The sequence below is a fragment of the Rattus norvegicus genome, chromosome 18 (assembly GCF_036323735.1).
Source record: "Rattus norvegicus strain BN/NHsdMcwi chromosome 18, GRCr8, whole genome shotgun sequence".
In the NCBI taxonomy this organism is placed as follows: domain Eukaryota; kingdom Metazoa; phylum Chordata; class Mammalia; order Rodentia; family Muridae; genus Rattus; species Rattus norvegicus.
In genome coordinates, this window is record NC_086036.1 from 17,046,401 (window position 1) to 17,071,563 (window position 25,163).

General features: G+C 46.8%; 2 protein-coding genes across 51 annotated transcripts in view; one reads left to right on the forward strand and one right to left on the reverse strand.

The window, feature by feature from the left end:
• Window positions 1–15,039, forward strand: part of Kiaa1328 (KIAA1328 homolog) — a 299,019-nt gene extending 283,980 nt beyond the window's left edge. For 11 of the 12 annotated variants that reach the window (XM_017601012.3, XM_003751756.6, XM_017601011.3 and 8 more), the window contains one exon: window positions 1,019–15,039. In XM_017601012.3, the coding sequence (XP_017456501.1) occupies window positions 1,019–1,223 (205 nt within the window). In that variant the 3' untranslated portion in view covers window positions 1,224–15,039. The remainder of the gene's footprint in view (window positions 1–1,018) is intronic. The other variant, NM_001134607.1, reaches the window with a different exon arrangement.
• Window positions 14,884–25,163, reverse strand: part of Celf4 (CUGBP, Elav-like family member 4) — a 278,464-nt gene continuing 268,184 nt past the window's right edge. For 17 of the 39 annotated variants that reach the window (XM_063277405.1, XM_063277411.1, XM_063277404.1 and 14 more), the window contains 2 exons: window positions 24,076–24,247; window positions 18,976–19,061 (listed from right to left, as the gene is read on the reverse strand). In XM_063277405.1, coding sequence (XP_063133475.1) covers window positions 24,120–24,247 — 128 coding nt within the window. In that variant the 3' untranslated portion in view covers window positions 18,976–19,061; window positions 24,076–24,119. 39 annotated transcript variants of the gene reach the window in all.

A 25,163-nucleotide genomic window follows, 5' to 3' on the forward strand; every position in this document is an offset into this window, starting at 1 on the left:
CTGAAGCTGTAAGCCAGCTCTTATTAAATTATTTCCTTTATAAGAGTTGCCTTGGTCATGATGTCTCTTCACAAACCCAAACTAAGACAGGAATTAATTTGTATTTTGGTTAACAGCAGATCCATGAAAGTGGGTATCCGCACATTAGATTAATGTAAATTCATAAATTAGATTAATTGATTGAAGAAAAAGTTACAACTACTAATGGCTAGCCTAGTTACAACAAACTAATACGTAGTTGAGGTGCCAGTCTTTCTCTTTTGCCATCTTTGCCTTATTAATAATTTTTTAATATGCTGTCACTATGTAGAATAGGCTGGCCTGGAACTCACCGTGTCGACCAGACTGGCCTCAAACTTACCTGCCTTTGTGTCCTCCTTCCCCCATTGCTAGGATTAAAGATATGTCACCACTATTGTATATTAATCTGGATAGAAAAAACTGAAGATATTACTCTAGAAAGTCAAAGGGGCCTTGGTTCAAACCCTTGGCTCATCTTTATGGACCTCAGTTTCCTCACTTATAAAATCAAAAGATTAGTCCAAATATGTCAAAGACCCATTTTTTCAGTAGGCAACCATTATGAGTGTTTCTCTTCTTAGAGGTATGGTCTATTCCTATCAAGGAGATGTGCTATGTAATATCTGAGCTATAAAGAACATAAGAATTCTTCAGCCTGTCTGTTCTGCTACAGAGAAGCTTGTGCACTGCAGATAATGAAGCCACTGTCTACCTCAATGTGGTTGGGTATTTGTGATATTACTATCATCAAAACTGTTCTTCCTATTTTACAGTCTCTGTGCAGTTAGAAAGTTGGAAAGGATGGCTGGGGTCAGCGGAAGAATAAAGCTTTCCGACAGTAACAGGAGCCTTGTGCTCAAACCCTTTCTTGGGCTTTTCTCCCTAAATATTCCCTGTGGTGGGCTCTGTGGTCAAGCTCTTGCCCTGGGTACCTCTGAGGGGCTTTGGGTCCTAGTGTCCTCGTGTTCTAATCCTGTCCTCTCTGGCTGCCTTACAGGTATGAGACATCTCTGTTGGACTTGGTTCAGTCTCTGAGCCCAAATTCTGCTCCTAAATGTCAGCCCCATTCCTCCAGAGCAGCAGGGACATGGAGTGCTCTCCGACCTACCCCTAAGACATCTACCTGGAAGAAAGTGGGGACACATAAGAGCCCTGAGGACCTGGAGGAGAATCAGATTCTGGAAGACATATTTTTCATATGACTCTGAAGCACATGCTACAGAATTTCCACAGGAAATATTTGAGTTTCTTTCCATATTGATGTAGGATGTTAAACTGAAAAGAAGCCGTGTCTCTCCTTTCGTGGAGACCTCTTGCTGGCATCCTTTTATAGTATTGAATATAGAAAGCATTCTTATAAATCAGGGTGGTTTTTGTCAGACCAGTTAGCAGAAACAGACTAAAGGGGGTCACTTAGAGGTAGGATCTTTTCTATACCAAACAGAAATTAGAAATTGTGGATACTGCCTGCATAGTAAAACCCATGAATGTCTAGTGTCATTTTAAGAGTGTTTTCAATTTACTACTGCAAAAAGTTGACTCTTTACAGATGGAAAACGTTCCCATTGACAGACCCCTTAAATATGAAAGTAGCCACTTCAGAAAGGCTCTTCTCTCCTCACCAATGCTAAGTGTGGCGCTTCATTCCGACGTTGAAGTTGGTGACTCTAATATCATCTTACATGGGACCAATACTTGTGGGTCATAGTGGTCAACCGAGTCATTGCCACCCCTTAAACCAAAAGGCTGAATGACTTAGAGGGAAGTTTGCAACCAGACAGTGGCATTAGACCACATGAGGGCATGGCCGCCTGGGGAAATTTACCAGTGTCCAGGCAGCCACCTCTCCAGTGTTCCATGATGGGTGTTTCTTGTCGACTTCAGTGTTGTAAACTTTACCTGTGGTTGTGTCTGAGGAAGATAGCACTAGAGGAAGAGTGGTGTCGAGTGGCTGCAGGCTGGCAGGTTCCTTCTGCCCCACCTCACACCATAGGACGAGTATCCTCCTCTGAGCACCGTGGATGCAGAGTCTGAGAACGCTCTGCTGATTACCCTTCTTGGCCCAGATCTAGATCTTTTCTCCTCAGGCTGAGCTCAGTGCTGTTGGTTCTACTCAGGCTCCCTCCCAAGCTCATACTCTTCCTCTGAAGCAGCTGCAAGGGCAAGACTAATTACCCTTTGGAAATTTAAAGTTCATTGAAAATTCCAATTTTCTTTTCAAATTCAGCCTGAGAGTAACTAGAACAGACTTGTTCTACTTCAAAACACCTTTAGGATATGCCTTTGGAGGGGCAGAAATAGCCATATTCTCAGTTGGGTTTCCAGAAACATCTTTTCTCTATCTTGTGTCAAAGACAGCTTAACTATACCTATTTCTTTACACCTGCTATAACCATAGTCACCGTTCTGAGCATCAGTAGTCTTACTACTCCTGTATATCTCCAGAAGGAAAAGAAAGAGAATCTGATCTCCTTAAGAAGCTTATTTACAGGTAGAAGAGTTGTAAACGGCCTAAAAATGAAAGCTTTTGTGCAGTGACATGCCAGTGAATAGAATTTAATTGCTTCTTCACCAGCATGGGAAGTTTGGAAGAGAAAAAAGGGGGGTTTTCAGTCAGTACACTTTTTATACTTCACAGATCTGCCATGCGTTACCTTCTTCTCATGCATATACATACATACATACACACACACACACACACACACGGATATATATATATATATATATATATATATATATATATATATATATATCCTAGTGACTTTGTTATTAACCAAATAGTATATTGTGGCCCATCCCACAGAAGAATGGGAAGAAAGTAGGAGCCATGTGCCTCCCTGGATAATGCTCTCTTCGGTGGTTGGTTGGGACTTGCTTGGCCAGCTCCTAGATGTTTCCTCCAAGCAAAACTGCACTCAATGATAAAAATTTAGTTTAACAAGATTCACCAAGGTCACCAGATAGTAAGGAGCAATTCAAACCCAGAGGTGAAGATGGGGGGAAGGGGAGTCATTGTTCTTTTCTTTACTTCTCTTTCCTATTTTGAGTAAATATCAAAACCATCAAGACCATTTTCTACAGTCCAGTTATTATTTATCAGACACATGGATTGGTAAGGAGAGGAGAGCAGTGGGAAGAAGGGATTAAAGGAAACAGGCCTACATCCCTTTGCAGCCTTGGTACAATTCCTTATTGCATGCAGTTCTCTCATAAAGGAGAAGAGGACCAGAAGAGAGAAATGGAGATGGTGGGCTCTGGGACCCTTCCACTGCTCCTTCCTCAGTGCCTTATCTGCAGTGTTTAATGTTTTTCTTCCAAATTTAAGATTTCTAACTCTCATACTTGGAAATACAAAGAACTCCCCAGGGCTTACAGGTCAAGGGGCACAGGCCCTAGAGAGGCACATCAGGGCTCTCTGTCTCCAGCCCCATGTCCCTTTGCTGCATCAGCCGCCTCCATTACCCTCTTCTTTGCTCCCCATTGCAGCTCACCACTGTTAGACACATCCCAATGGCACACTTCTCTTCCCAGGTCCTTCTGGGTGAATAACTTAAGACTAAGTTTTTACCACTTTGTGAAATTTTCCTTATGTTCCTGGCACTGTGTACTGTTGACTCCAGTAAGATGTGCAGATATGTCCAACCCATAAGCCATAAGCTGTGACGTATGGTCAAGGATAGCTGTGAATGTGGCCCAACACAAAATTGTAAACGTAAGACATTTTGAGTAGTGTGGTTATTTTTGTTTTTCACTTTTGTGTGTGTGACTTGATTGTGCAGCTCTCAAACATGAACATTGTATATAATAAATCATGTCATCATGTTGCTGTGTCAAAGGCTGGCCATGCGGCAAGTCCAAGCCTCTGTGGTGGCCCTCCTCGTCATGCCACATTGTACTGGGTACTGTTTGCCTTTCTTGTTAGAGTTCCAGGTGTCCAGACTAACATATGCTATGTCGGAGAAGCCAAGTTCACCATTTGTAACATACAGACATGCAGGTGAGTTATTGATACCTTCAGATAATGATAATTCTACCTGCAGTTTTAGGCCTTATCTGCTGACCTAGCCCTAAAAGCCTAGACCAGAGAAAAGCTAGAATGAGAAGGTCAAAGTTCCCAAGAATGTGAAGCTGACAGTTGGGGGGCACTGAGACCCATCTCCTTAGAACATGGGGCAACCAACAGACCCAAAGGCAGGGAGCAGAGTCAGTGTTAGAACAGTACAGAGCTGGTTGACCAGAACAGTTTCATTCCAGAGCTGACACCCCTCTGCCCTCTGTGGTCTGACACCTGATTGGCTCATGCCAAGCAAGCACTAGCACAAACATTGCCCACAGTGACTCCCACCCAGAAGCTCCCTCTTTCTCTTCCCCAGATGCTGCCCCACACTCTCCTCCACACTCTTTCCAGCTCTAGGTCCTAAGGTGGCCAGGAGGCTGCTGAGATGAGGGAGACCATGCTGTATCCCAGGGAAATGGGGTGAGCCCTTAGTTTTCAAACCTCCTCTGAGAGATTTTAACTTGTTGGATTTATGTAGCATTGGAAAATGATAAACTGTATGAATTTTCTGTATTTTCCATGGACAGTTATTTATGGAGGGGCGTTTTTAACTCAAGTGCTAGAAATGTTAAATCATCATAATAAATTCATGCTATTCAGACTTTCTTAGAGTGTGATAGTTTTTCTGAGAATGAATGAAGAGACCCATGATTTCTTTAATATGCCATTATGCATGTCCTCTCAGAATGACAGCTGACTTCACGCTGGAGAATGGCAGCAGGAGATTTCCTGTGTCAGGGTGGAAAAGTGGAGTGATGCAGAGTCTGAGAAGACCAGACCCACGTGAAGCTGCAGCAGCAGACAGAACTCTGGTCGGGGTGGAAGGAGCAGCCATGCCAGGGAGGGTCTGCCTGACATGGCTGCCCCACAGCTTCCCCCCTGAGCATGGGAGGGGCCACTAGGCATAGAGTGGGATCAGAGGTGCCAGTGACCTTGCTTCTTGTTCTGTCCAGGGTCAGACATCAGAGTGAGGCTAGGGTAGAAAAGAAACACACATCACCCCATGGTGACAGATTCTTGTCCAAAGCAAAAGGCTAGTAGCCATCTTTCTAGAACCTTCTTCCACTGGATTCATGCCTTCCTCAAATTCTCAAGGAATTTGAGAAAAATTCAGGAATCTCAGTCTTGAGTGAACGCTGAAGTACTTTGACTGTCCTGGGAAAGTGTATCACTCTAGATCCTCAGCAGCATACAGAGCAGTGGTCAGTCTGAAATGCAGTGCTGTTTCTCTGAGGTCATTTTAGATAGAACTCTGAATGGCAGTCCTATCCTAGGCAAAGGCGTGGGGCGTTTAAAGACGTGGATGCTGGAGATCTAAGGTAAATGATGTCGTGTTAACAACTTGGCTGCATCAAGAATCATCTTGGAGACAGCCCTCCAGGCATACCTTAAAGAAGCATCCAGTTAGGTTAGCAGCTGAGAATGCTGGATACTAATACTTTCAGAAAGACTCATCCATTATGGGTGGCACCATTCCCTGGCAGGGATACTGGAGTATATAATAGGAACTGGGCACCTGTGCATATCTGTCTCTCTACTTCCCAGCTGCGTCAGGCTTCTGACTTCTCTGCCTTGGACTGTAAGCTGAAATAAACTCCTTTTCCTCAAGTTGTTTTATCAGAGTATTTTATCATAGCACGAGAAGAAATACCGAGGTAGTGAGCAAGCTCGCAGACAGCCTTACATGCTAAGCAAGGTGATGGAAAGAGACTTGTGAGGTTCTAACTCTCTTTAATAGAGTACTGCTCAGGCTGGAGAGATGGTTCAGCAGTTAAGAGCACTGACTGCTCTTCCGTAGGTCCTGAGTTCAATTCCCAGCAACTACATGGTGGCTCACAACCGTCTGTAATGGGATCTGATGGCCTCTTCTGGTGTGTCTGAAGATAGTGACAGTGTACTCACATACAGTAAATAAACAAATCTTAAAAAAAAAAAAATAGAGCACTACTCCCTAGTGCTTCATTAGCAGCCTAGCCTCAGTCCCTATCTGTGTGGTGTTGTACAAATCCCTTCACCAGTCCAAATTGAGTGTTTCAGCCTACATAGCATAAACAATGTACATATTCACACCTGCCCTTGCCCGAGGCTGCTCACGTACCTTCTGGGATGCACATCAGGCAATTTATCTGAACTCTAGCAGATGGCAGCAAGCTTCCCACTGTGTGCCCCACACTCTGTGTGTGTGTGTGTGTGTGTGTGTGTGTGTGTCTGTGTCTGTCTCTCTATCTCTATCTCTCTGTCTCTGTCTCTCTCTCTCTGTCTCTCTGTCTCTGTCTCTCTGTCTCTGTCTCTCTTTGTCTCTCTTCTCTCTCTGTCTCTCTGTCTGTCTCTCTGTGTGTGTGTATCTGTGTCTCTGTCTCTCTCTCGTGTCTCTGTCTCTGTCTCTCTCACACACACACACATACACATACACACACACACACACACACACACACACAATCCTTTCATAACTCCTCTATTTAGATCAGAATAACTAGATCTGAGGAGGTAGCTTAGTAAAGTTTCTTATTTTATAAGCAGGAAGACCAGAGTTTAATCCCCAAGGCCATGTCCAAAACCTGCTAGGTATTATACTAGGTGTTACTGTGCACACTTAGAATTCCAGCATTGGAGAGACAGAAACAAAGGCTAAACACCCAGATTAACCCAGATTATCCTATTTGACAAGTTTCTAGCCACTGAGAGATACTGCCTCAATAAAAGGTCAGCAGTGTGTATTGAGTAACAGAGAGAGAGAGAGAGAGAGAGAGAGAGAGAGAGAGAGAGAGAATCACTGGTGATACTGCCTTCTCTCTGGATATGGGCTGCTCCAGGGAAGGTAGCATGGGCAATGGACAGCTGTCGCTCACACTGACCATAGTTGTTGTTGACTATTTTTTTCAATGTTTATCTTTATTTTTAATGGCCTGGTATCCATAAGCAGTACAGTGTGGGCTTAATGTGTGAAGATTAAATAGGAACCACCCAACTTTTATGTTGAGCTTAGAATACAGAAAGGCAGTAGAAATTAAGGAACTCCTGTATAGCCTTAACCAACAGTCTTTAGAGTTCACTGTTGCTCATTTGCTTGGTCACTCAGTTTTTCACAGACATATAAACAACCATACCATTACTTAATTTTTGAAAATACTCGAGGGCAAACTGAAGACCCACTACCCTCTGTTTTTCAATAGTTCTGCATGTCCTTCCTAAAAACAAGGGCAGCTTATTATCAAACATGGTGACCAAAATCAGGAAGTGACCTGAAGACAGTGTACCCTCATCTAATATAGAGCACAGACCTCATTCGATCCTTGTCAGTTGCTGCACTGATATTCCTTACAAAACTAAACCCATGGACACATTCTGGGGGACATTTTTAGCTCAGAATCATGAATTGTTTAGTTGTCATGTTTCTTTAGAGGATTTAGTAGAATGGGGGCTCCTTGATGTTTCCTGCTGGTTTGATTCAGGTTACGCATTTTTTAGTTTGTTTGTTTAAAGTGGTGCTGTGCTCTCAGGAGATCAAGTGGGAGGCTGTAGATCATGATCCAGGAGATAGAAGCCTGGATCATCTGGGTAAGGTGACGTTGGGCAGGTTTCTCTACCATAAAGGAACTCCTTAACATTATCTTAGTGGAGGAGGATTCTTTGAGAGCCCTTGCATGCTGTGTTTTAACTAACTCATTTCATAATCCAGCAAGTTTCCATACCTCCAGTGCAATTCTCTCCTTCACCTTAGGCCCTTGCCTCACCCTCCCCCAGCCCAGGGCTAGGAAACCGAAAGCAGAGGATTTTCTTCTCCTCCTCAAAGTGTTCACTGGGCTGAGAGCTGCAAACCCCCCCACCCCCCCACCCCCGCAATGCAAAATAGGTACACAGCAGGCAAGCCCGGTCAAGTGGTCCTCCTCTGAGGGAAACAGGAGGTCCTCTGAAACAAATGGGCCATGAACCCTGAATTCAGGGACAAGGAGAATTCGAATGGTCAGAAATCTGGAGAGGTATGAAGATCTGTATCCATAACCCAATCTTCAAGGTCCCAGTGGAATGCTGGGATAGTAACCATCACCACAGAGGCTCCCATAGCCCCCAAGGGAGATCAGAACCCTCTAGGCTTAATTACTTCTGGTCTCTATTCAGAATGGGGCCAGGTAAACAGGGGACCTTGCTAAGATCGTATAGGGCATAGGGCATGGCAGATCTCCTCCAGCCCTGCCACTTTTTATACAGGCAGTAAATGCTGCTAGGTGCCTGCTCTGTGCCAGGCATCATTTAATGCTGTAGTAGCTCTTGATCGAATGGGTGGATGTCTCCAGCCCAGCAAGCTGTCTTCTGCCCAGAGCTAATAAAGGTGTAGAATTCTACATTAGCATCTCTGTCTGGGAGCACATCTACGAAGAGTTAAGCTGGGAGTACTCACACAGTGCTCCACCTCTGTTCTTGATCCTGACTCCTGCCCCTTCTACCACCTGACAGCTTTAGGGGCACTGGAGTTGGGACAAACCTTGAGACCCAAGAAGCCTGCACACTCTTCAGAGGAAGAAACAGATACAGGTTGATTTGTGCCTCTCTGGGAAAGTCTGATTCCACTCTTTTGGCCTGGAGTTAGACTGTGTGCATTTCAGGTTTGAAAACCCAGCCAAGAGGCCTCTGAGGCTTGAGTTACACCAGTACTCTGAATAGGGAGACCTGTCCAACATACTGAGATCTGCTGCCAGGAAGACCAGGACACAGCCCCATCAGCTATATATACTCTGAGACCTCCACAGTCCACTCAAACTTACCTGTGTCCTTGAGCTCAGTCAGGGGCGTGGGAATAACTAGAGTGCTATGATGACTTGGTAAGTGCACTGCTTTGAACAAGGGCCTGAGTTTCTCGGGATATTCCCCACCCCTCCCTAGGTATCTTGTAGTTCTTCAGGTCTGGGGTCCTCTGTTCTCCATGCCTTCCAGGTTTTTGTCTACACAGCAGCCACTCATCCTCTGACACTTGACTCAGGTACCTCCTCTCCAGTCTAGGCTACTTCTTGCCTTCTCTCTACCTCATGGTTCCACCTGCTGTTGTCTTGTGATTGTCTAGGAATGAGGGAAGAAGGGCAGCTGGTGTAATAATCCAGGTTCCCACTGCTTTCTTGCAGGATGATTTGGGGCAAGTTACCTACCTTGTCCAAGGTTCTGCTTTCCATCAAGAGAAGTAATGTCAGCTTACAGGATGACCTCCAGGGTTAGATTAAAACAAGGTACTTGGAAAGTAGCTGTGTGTTCCCTGGTTTAATCTCTCCACCCTAATTCTTAGCCCAATAGTATGTGCACTCTGAATGGCTGAACACATTCAGGAAAAAATGCCATGTCCCAAGAATGTTCATTTAAAAGTAGAACCATAGAGCTCAAGTCTGATGAATGAAGCAGAGGCCCTGAGCAGGGTTGTGTGTGGTAAGGCAAGTTTGTGGGGCCTGCCAAGCAGAACCTCATGCTCATTCATAAGGCTACACACTCTGCCTAAACTGATAAAAATGGCCCACAGTGGCCTCATTGTTGAGGTCTTTCTCTGATATCCAAGAGGAAAGCAGGGAGCAGAAAACCAAGATGGCAGCTAGTTCCTGCTCCCTTGATCTCATGTCAAAATCCATGGCCCCCAGAAATAGTTCCCAGGAAGAAGTAGCAAAGAGTCATGGCAAAAATGAGTCACGGTGGAGCTCCTGATGACAAGAAGCACTTTCATGCCTTAGCTGGAGAATCAAGAAGTAGTTAGTCTACAGTCATTCTTAAGAATCATCTTAGGGTTTCCCCCCTGAGTCTAACATCCTGGAAAAATGCTGGCATAGTATAAAAGGCTTTTACATTCCAGTAGATGCATAAAATGCTAGTAAATATAACGTCTATTTTAATTTCCTCTTGTTAATATTAAAAAGGAAGCTAACTTAGATTTTGGAATTCCCGCCCTCCTTCCAAACTGCCCTTTCTGTCCCTGTCACCACCAGCTGCTACCAGGGAGAAGAAACTATGCACACACTAGCTATGCGGAGTGCCCCTTCCTTCCCTCAAGAGCTCCAGCTACAGTATGAATTCATCATGAGAAGGAAGAAGCACAGTGGCTGCCAACTCAGTACCGACATAGCTATTGTACAAGCAAAGTAGAGATCTGAAGGCAATGGGTAGTAAGAAGAGAGCAGTGGGAGACGTGGTGCAGTGGGGAAGGGGTGCAAAGAATATGCCATCAAGGAAGCATAACAGCCAGAGAGAGACAAGGGGTGCAACAACAGCCCTTTGTCACAGGCAGCCTTATCAAGGGACTTACCTTTTTTTAGCCACATCTCTCCCCTCAGGAATAGTGACACTATCATCAGACTTATTGTGGAGATGAGAATCCAACTAAACAGCTCTCACCGTAACATGTAGCACAAAGCAAGCACTCCATAAATGACAGCTACACTCATGCTTCAGACTTAAGTTTCCACAGCAAAAGTGCTCAAGCAAATCCCCGTGTGTCCCCTTGCCAAGGCAGTTCACTGCCTAGATCTGTCGTCTCCACTAGAAACAAGGTAAAACCTGCAGCATGGGGTGGTAGCATATGCCTTCATCCTAGAAGGTTAAGGCAAGTTCAAGGCCAGCCAGAACTACTTAGTAAGACTGGCAGGGGCAGGGCTGAGTGACTGCCACCAAGACGCCAAGCATCTGTAACTAAAGGGCCAATATAAACTGGAAAACTGGTGATGCTGGAGGGAAGAAGGAGCTAGAATCAGGTTCAAAGACTTCATTGTACCCTCTTCTTGCCAAATTAGCTTGCAGCTTGAGGCCATCTGAGCCAGGAGGATGACCACAAGCAGAAGGGATTACAGGAGCCTTGGAGATGCTCATGGAGTAAGGAAAGAGCAGAGGGTGCTGGGGCATGATGCATCAGACGTCACCTCACTGGGGACTCTGGATAAGAGCAGCAAGAGACAGATTTATGTGCAGCCAGCATGATAAGGAGTATCCCGGGGTGGTGGGGGCTGGCTGAGCTTTACAAAACTAGATCTAAGTGGCATAGTGTTAATTTCAAGCTTTGGGTAGGATCCCACTATAGGAGTGGTATTATCCCTATTTAAAGAAATCAAGGCTTACAAACATTAGCCAACTTTTCAAAGTGACTCAGAAGGCACTGGAGGGAGTAAAATCCTGGTCATAGCCCAAGCCTCACAGAAAGAGGCTCTGTCACACTCTCAGCTCTTAGACACAGGCCCACCCTCTCTGAATGCTGCAACACCATCACTATCAGTAGAGGTGAGGTCTAGCAGAATCCCCTAAAGAGACTCATAGAAAGGCTAGCAGTAGAAAGGATCTGGGCTTAAATGAGGGGTCTGGAGAGCTAGTTTAGGCAGGTCTGCGGCAGCTGGGAGTGCTGGGGACCAGAGGCAGGAGTCTGAGTGGTAAGAATTTGAAGGGAGGAGGGTAAGTGGCTTATGGTGATGGGTGGGAGTTGAAAGCAAAGAACCGAAGCCCCAAAACCCAGTGGGAGGGGTATGTTAGCTATGCAACTTACTCCACGCGTGTCATTAGCACTACTTAAGAGACATTTTCAAACATGTACCACTTTGGAACAAGCCCCAGTAATCTATAATTTGTCCTTGCAGGCAGAGTGACTCAGGAGTGATGACAAATCTAACTGCCAGAAGTTAATAGTCTATTGAAGGTGATATATCAATGGCAGCTAATAATTTGTGTTTGAGGAGAGATTCTATTCTAGGAAATAGCCAAGTGGCATTCATGGTCAAGTCTGTTGCCTGGGGCTGAGCTGAGCGCAATTCCCACATATCCCTTTATCCACCTTACCAGGCAGACAGGCAGGCAGTTAGATTGTAGATCCAGGCTGATTCACTACAGCCCCTACACCAGAAGGATCTGTGGAGGAACTGTCAACTGTCCCCAGACACTACTAGCATTCACTGGGAGATGGAGATGGTGCAACACTGGTCAGAGAGCGGCTCTGTCATGTTATGTCCCACTGTACCTGTGTTCTCAATGTGGAAAGGCTGAGGAAGAATGGGACAAAAGGGGTGGGAAGGAGGAAGAGGTGGAGATGTCACAATCATAGAACAATTTCTGAAAGGACTTTGCAAGACCTTGGGCATGACCAGTCACGAAAAGATGTTGGAGGTGGACTCCGGGTCATACCTGAAGGCAGGCTCACCCTGCAGGATGGCCATGCAGAGAGCATGTTGGCCAAGTTCTCACCAACTATTAGACCTCAATGCAGTGTAAAACATGATGAGGGGAGAAGGGAAGCATGTACCAATGAAGTTCCTTGTATCTGCTACATGCATCGATCGAACGGACTCATAAAGTGATAGGAGAGGAAACTACAGGGTGTGCATGCAAGGAGGGTGCAGTTAACTTTGCGGGGACTTATGCTAGACATAAAAGGTTTACAGTAATGAATAGACTGACTCTTAGAAATGGGGGCTCTACTAAGTGATAGCCCACGCTGCGGTGGGGGATATCAGTGGAGGGCTATAAGCTAAAAACCAGAAATTGGTGTAGGCTTCACTTAGACTATCTCGACTCTCTCTAGAGCAAAGGGGCTTTGCTAGGGAGAATGAGTGAGCCATAGCTCTCTGTGACTATGGAATGGAAATGTAGAGCAAGCTTTCAAGGACTCTGTACCTGCCTGAGATGTTGGTAGATTGTAGTCCATGCTCAATATACAGAGCACACAGCAATTGCTTGATGTGTACTCTTGCCACCCAGGGTTTATTTTATACAGCTAGCATGTTCACGCTGTGGCAATGGTGATGGACATGTGTTGAAAAGGCAGAAGAGGCTCACAAGCAACTCAGCCCTTCTCCGGTGGCCACTCCAAGGAGACCCACAGCCCCAAACCAGAGCACCTCTGTGACTACAGGGCAGTCCAGGATCCCAGACAGGGTGACAGTGGGAGGTAATACAAAGGATTAGACGGTGTGGTAGGTACCCTGAGGCCTGAGAATAACTGTCAGCTGACATTGGCTTTCTCTAACTGGTATGATGTATTTCAGCTCTTAGTATCCTACAGAAACCACAATTTAACATGGTGCAAACCTCAAAAACTATAAACCTTTCCGTTCCCCAGAGAATTTTTAGAAAATACCTTCCTACTCTTCACAAAGTATTACACCAGTCATGCAGCTACAGGAAGTTAACTCTTCCAGGAAGTCTGGCTTTCAGGATGGGCAGAGCTGGCTTTCCTTTGGGTTCACATCCTTTTGGGAAGACCCGGGTGCACGGATTAATTTCAGGACAGTAGTCTACTCTCAGAACTACCCCAAAGTGGGGTCACAGCTTTAAAGCTCTGTCCATATTTGCTGATACATGGAGGACTCTTTTTCTCTAGCTGACACTTGCAGAGCCTGGATAAGACACATGGGCTGGGCACTTGGCACCAATAGGAAAAATGGGCAGAGGGTTGGTCCATAGATGCCAAGGATTGCTCTGCAGCTAGTATCATCACTGCGGCCACCACCCCTTTGGAGAAGCCAAGCAGTACTGAAGAAGTGAGCCATACTCCAAAACAATGAGTGGCCTCCTGCTCCCCTTCACTCCTGCAGACACTTTAAACTGTACACACCCCTACTGCTAGCTATAGACAGTGATGAACTCTTAGATACGGTCCATCCCTAGACCAGATTTCAGGGTTGGATGTTGAGAAAGAACTAAGGCAGGGGAGAGAGAGAGAGGGAGGGAGGGAGGGAGGGAGGGAGGAAGGAGGGAGCACATGGAGAAGGCTTCTCTCAGAAAGGGCCTGAGAAACACATGGCTGCTATTCCTTTATCAAAGATGTCACCCAGGAGTCCTGCCACTGGTCTCCAGCAAACCTGTTCCCTGTCCTTTCCCATTTAGGACATTATTCATCTGTTCCCAAGGCATCTAAAAGGTATTCGGAGCTTATGTCATATCTAAGTGTGGGTGGAAGCTGTTGTGGGTTGTCCTGGTGCTGTTTGTATTCTGATGTTAATTCTGCGTCCTCAAGTGGGGCTGCCCCGAAGAGGAGTAGATGGTGCACTCGGGTGACTTTATGTGAACCTTCTCCCCCTTTTAACTGGTCAAATAAGGGAAAAGTGGGGGAAAGTAGGGAACAAAGGAGGAAGAAGATGGAGGTAGAAGGAAGATGGAGCAGAACCACAGGGTCTGGAGAAGCCTCAAGTAGCAAGGGATCTCATAGCTGGTGAACAGTGCAATGGTAAATCTGCCTGCTCTGTACATGGAGCTTATGCATATAACTGAGTTGTACGTGTTTGCATGGGCTTAAGGGGGTTGGGGATTTACTGCAACAGAAAGCACTTCTAAGAGGCTTCCCAGAGCAAGATTCCAGCTCCTCTTCCTACACACTCCTGTGGGACAGGGACTCCAAGAGTCCTGTTTTCTCCTTCTAGGCAAACTGTCCTGGTGAGTGCAGGGCCAAGAGCAGAAGGCTCAGGAGCAAAGCTGGGATTGGTCCCTCCACTGTCTCGTCCCCTAAGGCATAGCATCACCCAACACTAGTCCATCTCCAGGTCAGACAGCCTTCCTTTGCTTTTCTCATAAAGGAAAGGGGGCTGTGATATTTATGTCTAGGCCTGGTGACCAGTTCTCCTCAGGAAGCCCAAACCAAAGTGGATTTGCAATGGAGACCGAGATATGTCAGTTGTGGTTTTCTTAGGGTGAACAGGCCTGGCTTTTATTGTTCCCACACAGTGATGATGTCACAGTGAGGACCTGGATGACAGGTTCTAGAAAGAGAAAGGACCTGGACAGACCTTGAAGCCTTGAAGCATAACTGAAGAGAACCTGAGAAGCACAGAGCAAAAAAAGGACTCTTGCAGGGTTTTGGATTTTTTTTTAAACTGTGCTTTATTTAGGGCTAAGCTGGAGAAAGCGTCATCCAATAGTTACAGAAGGTTACAAGGAGTTTTAGGGAGTCAGTGTGAAAAGAGCAGTTGTATTGAACTGCAGCTGTTTTTTTTTTTTTTTTTTTTACAACATCTGGACATCCTAAAAGGAGGAGTCAAGAGAAAGAAAAAGAAAAAAAAGAAGTAAAACAACAACAAAATAGACTGAAAGAAAAGGTAGGAGGCCTGAGAGCAACCAGAATTTTGTTGTTCTAAAGGAAAAAAAATGGTAGTTCCAAGACCCCCCTGGCCTCCAGATGGACATCAATGAGCTCTTGAGGCAGAATGCAAAGCAAGTCTTCCCAAGGGTGCAAATAAATTATAATAAATATGTTATACTTTAAAATATATGTGTTCTTAAATAATTCAGTGTTTTTCTGATTCTGAGTTTTTTAAGCAATGTCTTTAACTGCTCTAAAGTCATTTACCAAAGATAAATATCGTGCTTTCATTAAATAGTTTTCCTTGTTTTTTCTCTATCATTACAATTAAAAGTCCTACAAAATATGCAAATTTATTTACAGAAAAACAGAGCCGGCATCATTTAAACATCCCTGTTTTTCAAAATTCCTTGTAAACAGTTTCAGAAATTCTTCAAAGATTGTTTGTTTTCTCTCTCTTGTTTAAGGTTTTTGTGTGTGTGTGTGTTGTCTAGTTGTTTGAAGATGAAAAGTTCCCAGTTCTCCCTGGCCTGGAAAGTCTCCGGAACAAGCACAGAAGGCGAGTGAAGCAGAGGTGAGGAGGGCGAAGCGAGAGGCGGCAGGACGCTTCCGGAGCGGCGCTTCCGGCCGGAGCCTGCATGTCTGGACAGTCCGGCCTGGCCATTGGGGACCGAGTCCGACAGCACTCGCAGGGAGACGGGATCGATGCTCAGTCTAAACTCTACAGAAGTACAGTCCTACAACATCTGGGATTTTAGCATAACGCTAACTTCTATAAGGTTTTTTTTTCCTTTTTTTTTATTTTTTGCTTTCCTCTAATTTTTTTTCTTCTATGATATAGGTATTTTAAACTTTTCCTTTTAAAATTCTGTACAACTATTATGATTTTAAGAGGGGGAAGAATTAGAAGCATTTACAGACTTTTCACAACAATTACCTTGCCTTCGAAGTCCCCTGGTTCCCCTCCTGTTCTCTTTATGGTTACTGACTTAATATCTTTGTTGCTTTCCCCAAATATCCATCAATCAATTTATCTAAACAGCTCCATCCAGACATATAATACAGAAAACCATAGGAAAGTTTCAGAGACTTCAATCGGGGTAATCAAAGCGCCTCTCAAAGTATCAAAGAACTAGTATCTTGCTGTTTTAAAAGCGTTGAAGCATTATTTTTTTTCCTGTTTTTTTTTTGTTCTTTTTTATTTTTTTTATTTATTTTTTTTATTACATTTTCATAGAATCGCTCTAAGCTGTTTCAAGAACAGCCAGGAGGCAGGAAGGAGGTTGGTCTCCATTCCACCTCTAATTGACAGAGCTACACATCTGCGATAAAAAGTTTGGTCCTTTGGTCCCTAAATAGCTAAAGGAATGACAAATAGAGATGCTCAGTGGCGGCCTCCCAGCCGCCTGCTGGGGACGAGGCCCCATTGTACACTTGCCCCTGCCTGCCTCAGGCGCCTACGGGCTGGAAAAGCCCCAGGATCGGTTGGCAGCAGCATCTCCTCCTAGTGCCCAGCCCCTCAGCTTCCCCAACTGGGCTCACGTTATTTCGTTTTAAAGTCGAGGGTTTTTGTTTGTTTGTTTGTTTGCTTGCTTGCTTTACATCATTTTTCTTCTTCGTCGTCGGCATCTTTATGTCATGTATATTTTTCCCCAAACACGTGCCCTCTGCACTCCATAGACGCTATACTTTCCTTGAAGAAGTGTTAACAGTCACACGGAGTGTCTGGAGTCTTCAGCTTGATTGGTATTGGCTGATATGTCAAAGGTGTCGTCCAACAGTTCTCATTTATAAATAGAGAGAGAAAGAGGTTTGTTTTTAATGTAGCCCGTTCAGCATCCTGCCCTAAAATGAAGAAAATCAATGCTGATTAAGCCAAGTGTGAAAACACAGAATGCATCCAAACACCAATAGAATCCTGCCTCTGGGGAAGATGGGGTTTCTGGGGGATGGTAGGTGGTAAGGAAGAGAGACCAGTATGAGAATTAGTCATGATCATGATACAGCCAAAAGTAATTTGTTCTTCTATTCAGACTGAAAAACCACTGGGCAATCTAGTAGCGATGATTATAGCTGGGGTTTAGTTATTGGCAAAGAATTCTTGATTCGGCTTCCTGAAGAAGGGTTCTGGATTAAGGGACTGCTAGATCTAAGGGGAGAATTTGGGACTGTGGAATATAAATTTGTAATTAAACTTGTCCCTAGGGACCTATCCCAGATACCATGTGCATACAGAAGCCTAGCAAACAAGATAGCAGTAATGTGGAAGGCCAGCCTACTCCTCCCCAGCTTGAGAAAAACTAGGAAGAGGTTCCTTGCCTCTCAATTTTTGCCAAATCCTTGCCCAGTTTCTAGCTGGCCACTTCTCCCCCAAGGTTAGTATTATTTGCGAGGCTGTGTATGTATACACATGCATATCTGGATAATGTGTAGACGTATTCACCTGCACATATGTGTATATACATGAATATGTGTATATGTGTACGCATCTCTGCACACACATATGCACATACATAATACTTTTCTCATACATGCCAGGGAATTTAGAGGAAATTCAGAACTTCCAGGGATTGGATGGGAGAACCTAAAAAGAGGTCAAAATAGATTTAATTATCAAACTTAATTAACTGAAGCAGTTCTTGGATTTTTGTTTCCAATGGTGGTTTTTTTGTTTAGTTTTGCTTTTTAAGGAAAACAAAATCATGATCTGACTATAATCAGAAGGCGAATGTTTAACCATTGTGAATTAACAAATGAGACTCATCTCCATTCTAGCAAGCAGCTTCCACTTATACATGGGGGTGACTGGTTACATCAAGAAAATTATAACTGCAAAGCCCCTACTCGAGGGGACGACATCATGCGTGTATCAATCCATGCTGGCAGGTTTTCACACTGTTGATTCAACAAACAGCAAACCGTACACAGCAGTCTAAACAATTACAACACCAAAGAAAATAATAATAAAATTAAAAAAAAACACTTGTCAAGGACCCTTTTTCAGTTGTAAATAAAAAGATGCATTTTGCTTTGTTGCTACTGTTTCTTCTAGACCAACCAAAAATACCCTCCCATGTCCCCAGCCACCCTCCCCTCCCCACAATGAATTTAGCAGAAATGGCTACAATACAAACCTTACAATTTTTACCAGGCTCTCTCTCAGAGACCTCTGGCTTTGGACTCTAACTTTTTGACTTAGAATTTTTTTCTTTATCTTTTTTTTTAAACTGTAGATATTTTGGTTTTCATATTTCCTTTTAGGTGAGATTTAAAATAGACTAACTGGAAAAAAAGACCAAACCTAGGAAAGTGTCAATTGAAAAAGGCCCCCAAATTTCTAGAAAAAAATAAAATCACAATATTTTCAAGTGCAAGTAAATCAACCACGCAGAAATATTTTAAGATGTTTTCCTTATTTTTAAGAAAAAAAAAGAATGGTTTATACAGTTAAATGATCCCATGTCTGATAATTGAGGAATTTGTCTTTTAGTTTTACTAATTGTTTTTTTTTTTTTGTTCTTTTGTTTTGGTTTTTTTTTTTTTCTTTCTCTATGTGACATCTAGAGAAGCATTAAAAAAAATAAATAAATAAAAATGCTGAACAAGAAAAACCAAACAACAGAAACTGAAACCACTGCAGGCACCAAGAACAAAACAAAAGTGAACACAGCAAAGAGACCGCGGCAGCACAAGGGTCAAGAGAATGCACGTGTGATCATGACTGGCCAATCATCCACGGGTACGACATCCAAGGAAAACGCTCCAATCACAGCACCTCCACGAAACTTGACGGCAAGTGTCATGCAACCGATTCTTAGCCTTGTTACATGACGCCATCATGTCACACTGTGAACTTTGAGTTGATTTGAACTTACGGATGGGGGACTTTTCTCCACTCTCATGTGATTACGTGAACTTTATTCCTAGCTCAGCGCGAGACTGTGGTAGATTTGACTGGCCCTGGTTGGGTTGTTGGAATTTGGTTGAATGACAAAAGAAGAAAAGATTTATATATATATATTTATATATGGAGAGAGAGAGAAAGAGAGAAAGAGAGGGGAACAAGAGAGTGTAGGGAGGGGCGGGAGGGGTAGGGCAAGTGGGAGCAGAGGGGGAGGAGGGACCAGGGGAGGCTTGAGGGTAAAGAGGGGGAAGGAAGAATTTTAAACAAAATCAAAAGGAAAAAATATTTATATAGCACCAGACCACAGCATCAGTCTAAAGCTGATGAGAAAACAGCAGTCAAATCATAAGGGAACCAAAAGGAACTCAAAGGGATGGAGGAAGCCAGCAGACACAGGACATGAGCACAGAACGCACACGTACACACACAACTATTTATGCAGACACATGGCACACCATGAACAGGAGCAGAACCTCACACGAGGCCCCGAAGGGCACCCATCATGCGTTAGGAAGAGGAAGGGGTACAGGCATTTTGGTGAGGGGGGCCAGAAAAAAAACCTACCAGCCCCTCACACCACCATAGCCAACAAGCAGATCTCAGGGAGCAAGCTCCATTAACACCTTCGGTTCTTTCTCCCCCACATGTAGAGCTCTCCCCACCTGAGGGCCTGCAGGAGAGCCACTGTGCCCTGGTGGGCTGTGCAGGTGGGAAAGGTGAGTCTCCTGGGTTACTTTGCCACCACGGAAGAGTCTACCTGGACAGCACCCTCCCACCTGTCCCTCCTTTCCTACCTCAGAAAGGGTGTTCCTGGGTTGCAGGGGCACCGCTACGTCTCACCTCTTTTCTCTGGCAAACCAGTGTCTTTGGTTTGGAGTATATTTTTTATCAAAGTCCCTGACATCCTGTAATGGCCTGAGCACTGCCAGTTTTCTGTCCTGATTACTTTAGATTCTGACTTGCCCACCAGCTGGCCAAGCCCAGACTGCTTCTATGCTGGGAAGTCCTCAGAGAGGCCTGCAGCTCTGACCCGAGAAAGGGCCATGCAGAGAGCTGCAGGCTGGGGCTGCAGAAGGCAGTGTGCTAGCCTTGCCCCTGTTGCTCCTTCCTTGGCCCTGTGGACTTCTCCTCCATTCCCCCTCTACCCCTTGCCTTCTCCACACTATCACCAGCAGCCTTCCCGCCATCCCCCCCCCCCCTAGCAGGAACCCTCGGGGTTAAGAATAATGGCTTTCCTCTGTAGGTACCACATGCTCACTTCTGGGATTCTCTTGTATCTATCCCGCCCCAACTCCCATCCTGAGGTTGTCTGTGAGTTTGCTCCCTGTTTCTCTGCAGCATTCAAGCCTGTGCCAAGACCTACACATCTAAGTTTGTCTCCAGGGTCTCCAACCCACATGCCCTGTGCAATCTACTTCCAGTCTCTGTCTTGGTTCCATAAAGGTGGATGGGAAGCCTAGCATCTCCCAATGTTACTGTGGATAAGCTGTCTAAGCAACTGAGCCCACACAGTCTCCAGCTCGGCCTTCCCAGAGGCACCACCCAACCCCCCTGTCTGTCAGCTTACACTGGGTTCTTTGCTATCCCAGCATCAGATCTTTCACCCACCCACTACATCCTTAGAGAAGTTCCCTCAATGTCTCCTTACCAATAGGCTGTTTGGCTACAGGGTCCTTTTGGCATGAGGAGCGGACTAGGAACTAAGGAATAGATTACCATCGGGGAGTCAGCTCTGACAACTACAGTGAGACGACACATTGGCTCTAGAGCCAGAACTCGCCTCTCCCACTCTGCTCTTCCTGGCTCCCCAGCTCCAGTCCAGCTGTTCCTTGGTGCCAGACACTGTCCTTGGCATGTAAACTCAGACCTGAATGCATACAGCTTCTCTTCTCAAAACTCCATCAGGGAACCTCATATAGCCCTCATTTCTGCTATAGGAGGCCAGCGACACCAAGTACAGTCTTCTGTGTATCCATTCTCCAAGGAGGAGTACCTCACAGAGCACAGAGCACTGGAGGATAGGGTCCTGACCAACATAGGCAAGCTGAGATAAGTCTGGAACATTCTGGCCCACCAACCTGAACCAGGCAGGACTGTTCCATATATACCATCTAAAATAGCTTGACTCTAGCCATAGATGACCCAGATCCTGAGCTATAGTCTAGCCTTGTACAAGTTGGGCACACACGATGCCCAGATAGCCAGTGAGACAGGAGACCATCAAAAGAGGAGAGCCTTGTTGTCCCCAACCTCAACTCTATCCTACTGGAGCTTCAAATCTGTGGAAGCAACCCCAGCCATGTTACCCAGCTACTCTGCCTGAATCTCTCTTCCCCAGATATGTCTCAAAGTAGCTCTGACTTGGCCTTGGATCATCAAGCCTGCTTGCACATTCCAGGCCTCCTTGCTCCTACACGGTAACCACCTAGTCCAGGTCACCACCTCATTGCCTGGCTGCTCCCAGCTTCACCTGGTCTCTCAAGCCTCTACTCGTGCTTCCCTCTTCTAATGACGAATGGCTCTAGCTTGTACTTCATCACTTAGCAACACCTCCCACTGACCTATGATATACCACATTCTTTTGAATGTGTGTGCGTGTGTGTGGGTGTGTGCTGTTTCCTCCCATTGGCAGCCCCTCAGCTGCCTTGAATAACTCCATCTTCTCTTAGAGCCCTCCTACCACAGCTTCTGAACTCTTGGGTTGCAGATGCAATGAAATCTGAATGAAAACTAAGTGGTAACTTGATCATAGGAGCTATGTCCTATCACAGCTTAAGACGGCCTATCCTAGGGAGGAGGTAATCAGCTGGCTGGTTCCAAAGAAGCTCAGGATGCTGTGGGTGACAGAGCTGTGATAAGGGCAGTAGTCTCCCATTCTCCTCACCTGAAAGGAAACTAGGCTCCTTGCTTCCTGACTTCAAATTCTGGCTCCTTCGCTCACTGTGCTCATCTGTGAGGTAGGAATTGTGACACTTCACCCTTGATAGGGAGTCATAGCTCGGTAATTCTATACTGTCAGAACAAGGCCCGGTATGCGAAAGTCTGTGGAGGTCATCTCTATGGCCTCCCAAGTCTGAGTGCCAGCTGGACCTACGTATAGCCCTCTTACTTCAATGCCTCACACAACACACTTGCCTTCTTCCGGAAACCCTTCCTCTAGCCATTTCTGACTTAAAGGTATTGTCCTCGCTTGGGCCGTAAGGGTAGGCTAGGAGCTGCTAGCACAACGACCTACATGTTCCTCCAAGTCTTCTGGTCCCCTACAAAATCAGGGTTTCCTTAGTGAGGAAGGAGAAGCCTGGCATGTACCTCGGAGCTTCCTGACTGAGCTGTTCCTCTCTGGGAGCACATCCGTCTGGTGGCTGCATCTTGGCACCTGTGTGTGCACTCCCCCAGACCTGGTCTAATGCCCACCTCAAAAATGGCGCTCAGATTCTGTGAACTACATTCGGGAATCTCCACATAAGGCAGAGATAGGCGGGGCTGGGGAGTGAGGAGGCCAGAGTCAGCTTTGCTCTTTCAGGATTACAGAGGGAAAGACCCCTGCTCCAGCGGGTACAGAGGGCCTTCTTTTGGTGTCCATGCCCCTGCAGGGAAGCGTGCAGTAAGAGGAGAGACCAGAGCCTGGATATTCCTCCCATACTCCTGGTCCAGAACTTCCACTTGCATGCCTTAACTCTCACACACCCAATCTTTCTCACGGACTCTCTGCTCTCCTGTCACTAGGGTGAATCGTGGGCATCGCCTCAGTGTCCTTTCTCCCTGCCATACTTTCTGATGTGTCAGGAAGCCTCTTCGGCTCTACCTTCAAAGTGTATCTAAATGTTCACACTGCCTGATCTGCCCCATACTAAGGTCAGTACAACAGAGCTCTGTGGCGGCCCTTACAGCCTAGCTTCAACCTAACAGCAGGCTACCTCAGCTCCCCTGAACAACTCTCCCAACACCCCTTCCCATTTCAGAGGAGGGCAACATCCATGCAGTAGTCTACAGGCTCCAAGCAATGGCCCTCCTCTCCCCTGGATCGCTCCCACTTCTCAGCCCTCCCTGCAACACCCTTAGTCCCCTGCTTGCACCTTACACATGCTGCCCCTGACCTTACCCCAGAGGGATGACACTCATCTCCAAAATCAACTCAGGCTGGCCTGGGAATCTTCAGTTCAGCTACTGCTCCCACACCTACCAATACCAGGTAATCTATTTCCAACTCTCCCTGTGTGCCCAACACACTGCCTGAGACACAGTGCTACTAAATAAAAGGAGGGAGAGGTGGGGTGGAGCAGCCTGAGCAAGCAGAGGCCCAATGTGGCCTTGATCTGTGACTAAACTGAGGGTTACTGGGGTGAGCAGCATCAGGGGACCAGTAGAGGTAGACTTGATGGCCTGGAGCATTCCCTCGATTTTCCCAGTAATCTGCTCTGCCCTGGAGAACACTTAACCCAAAAAGGAGTGGCTAACTGCCTCAAGCTGCCAGGCAGGGCCAAAGAGACTCAAGCCTGGGCAGATGAGGTAGGGTTCCCAAACTTCCAACAGTACCTCCCTTCCTCAGCAGTGTGCCCTCCAGCTGCGTTTTCTCCTGCTAAAGTTCCTTTGAAAAGCCCTGCCCCTCCTGTCCTGGCTAAGCTAAGGCAGCTGTGGGGGAAGGAGTCACAGAGGAAGTCAATAGCACACTTCCAACTGACCTGGGCATGCAAGAGCCAGGGAGACTGGGAGAAGGCTCAACCCGAGGCTCTTCCTCACTGCAGGGCCTGAACTTGCCATCTGCCCACCTAGGGTCCCTGGCTAACAGGACCACAGTGCGAGCCTGAAGGCACAGGCCCAAGGCTCTGCTCACTTTCTCAGAGGTTCCTCACTTCTACCCCTTTTGGCCTGGAGGCGGAGGGGACAGCCAAGTCTGGTTCTGCCAGGATGGCCTTAGTTCTATGCCTGTGATGTGGACCATGAGGCAGGAGTAGGTTGATCAGGGCGCATCGGGTCCAAGGCACAGGTGAGGGCCGGGCCCAGGAAGGCCTGAGAAGGCGACGGGTCCATCCAAACCTCCCGTCCCTACGCCCCGCCGCCCATGGTTACCTGTGCGAGTCCTGGTCTCCCCCGGGGGACGCTCCCGCCGGCGCTCAGTACGGGCGATTGGCGTCTTTGGGCCGCTTCAGCTGCACCTTGAGCCTCTTCATGCCTATCTGGAAGCCGTTCATGGCCTGGATGGCGGTCTGGGCGCTGGCCGGGTTGTCGAAGCTCACGAAGCCTGGCGAGACACGAGGGACCAGGGCCTGGGTTTCCACGGGGCCGCCCGGGGCCGCTGCAGGCGGGAGGGGAGGGGAGGGGCGGGGCTCGAGGCTCCGCCCCCGGCCCGGCCCGGCCTCAGCCCCGCCCCTCCGCCCGCAGGCCCCTCCCGACCTGGCGCCCCGGCCCGGGCTCGGCTGCTCCTCGGCTCCCGGTGGCGCCGGCGCCCGCCCACCCCCCACCCCGGCCGGCCCGCCACCTCGGCCCTCTCCTCCCGCGGGAGAGGGCGGACACACCTGCGGGCGGAGGAGCTTATTGCACACTGTCCTCCCTGACAGGAGGGGGCCTGGCAGCGGGAGGGCACGGGGTGCCGGCCTGGGGAGAGAGAGGAGTGCGAGGGCCGGGAGGGAGGAACGTCGGGGAAGCCACTCCACCGCCCGGTCACCCCCACCAAACCCGCCTCACCCCTGGGGCTGTGCGCAGCCCTCGCCACTGTGGGAAGCTCCCTAACTTAAGCACACACCGCGTGATGTGTTCTGTACCAGCCTTCCTAGGGATGTTGAGCGCCTTCCACTACCATTCTGCTCTGCGCTTCACTGCTAACCAACTCCGGCCGATAGACCCATAGACCAATAGACCGGATTGTGACTTAAATTGGGAAGTCTGATTTCCTCATGCAGACACCATGTGCCATTGAGAAAAGGGTTTCTGTGGTCCAGCGGGCTTATAGTCAGGCCGCTAGGGACCAGAACGAGGGGCATCAAGATAAAGCATGCCCTCTGGCCACAAACTCTCCAAGGAGATAAACCTTCAGAGCTTAGTTTAATTCATTCCATTTCTTCTGAAAAATGGACCTAGGTCCTAACATTTGAAACCCAGCTTGGCTGACACGCTCGGGCTATACACAGAGCATGCTTGTCTCCAGATGGCTGAGATAG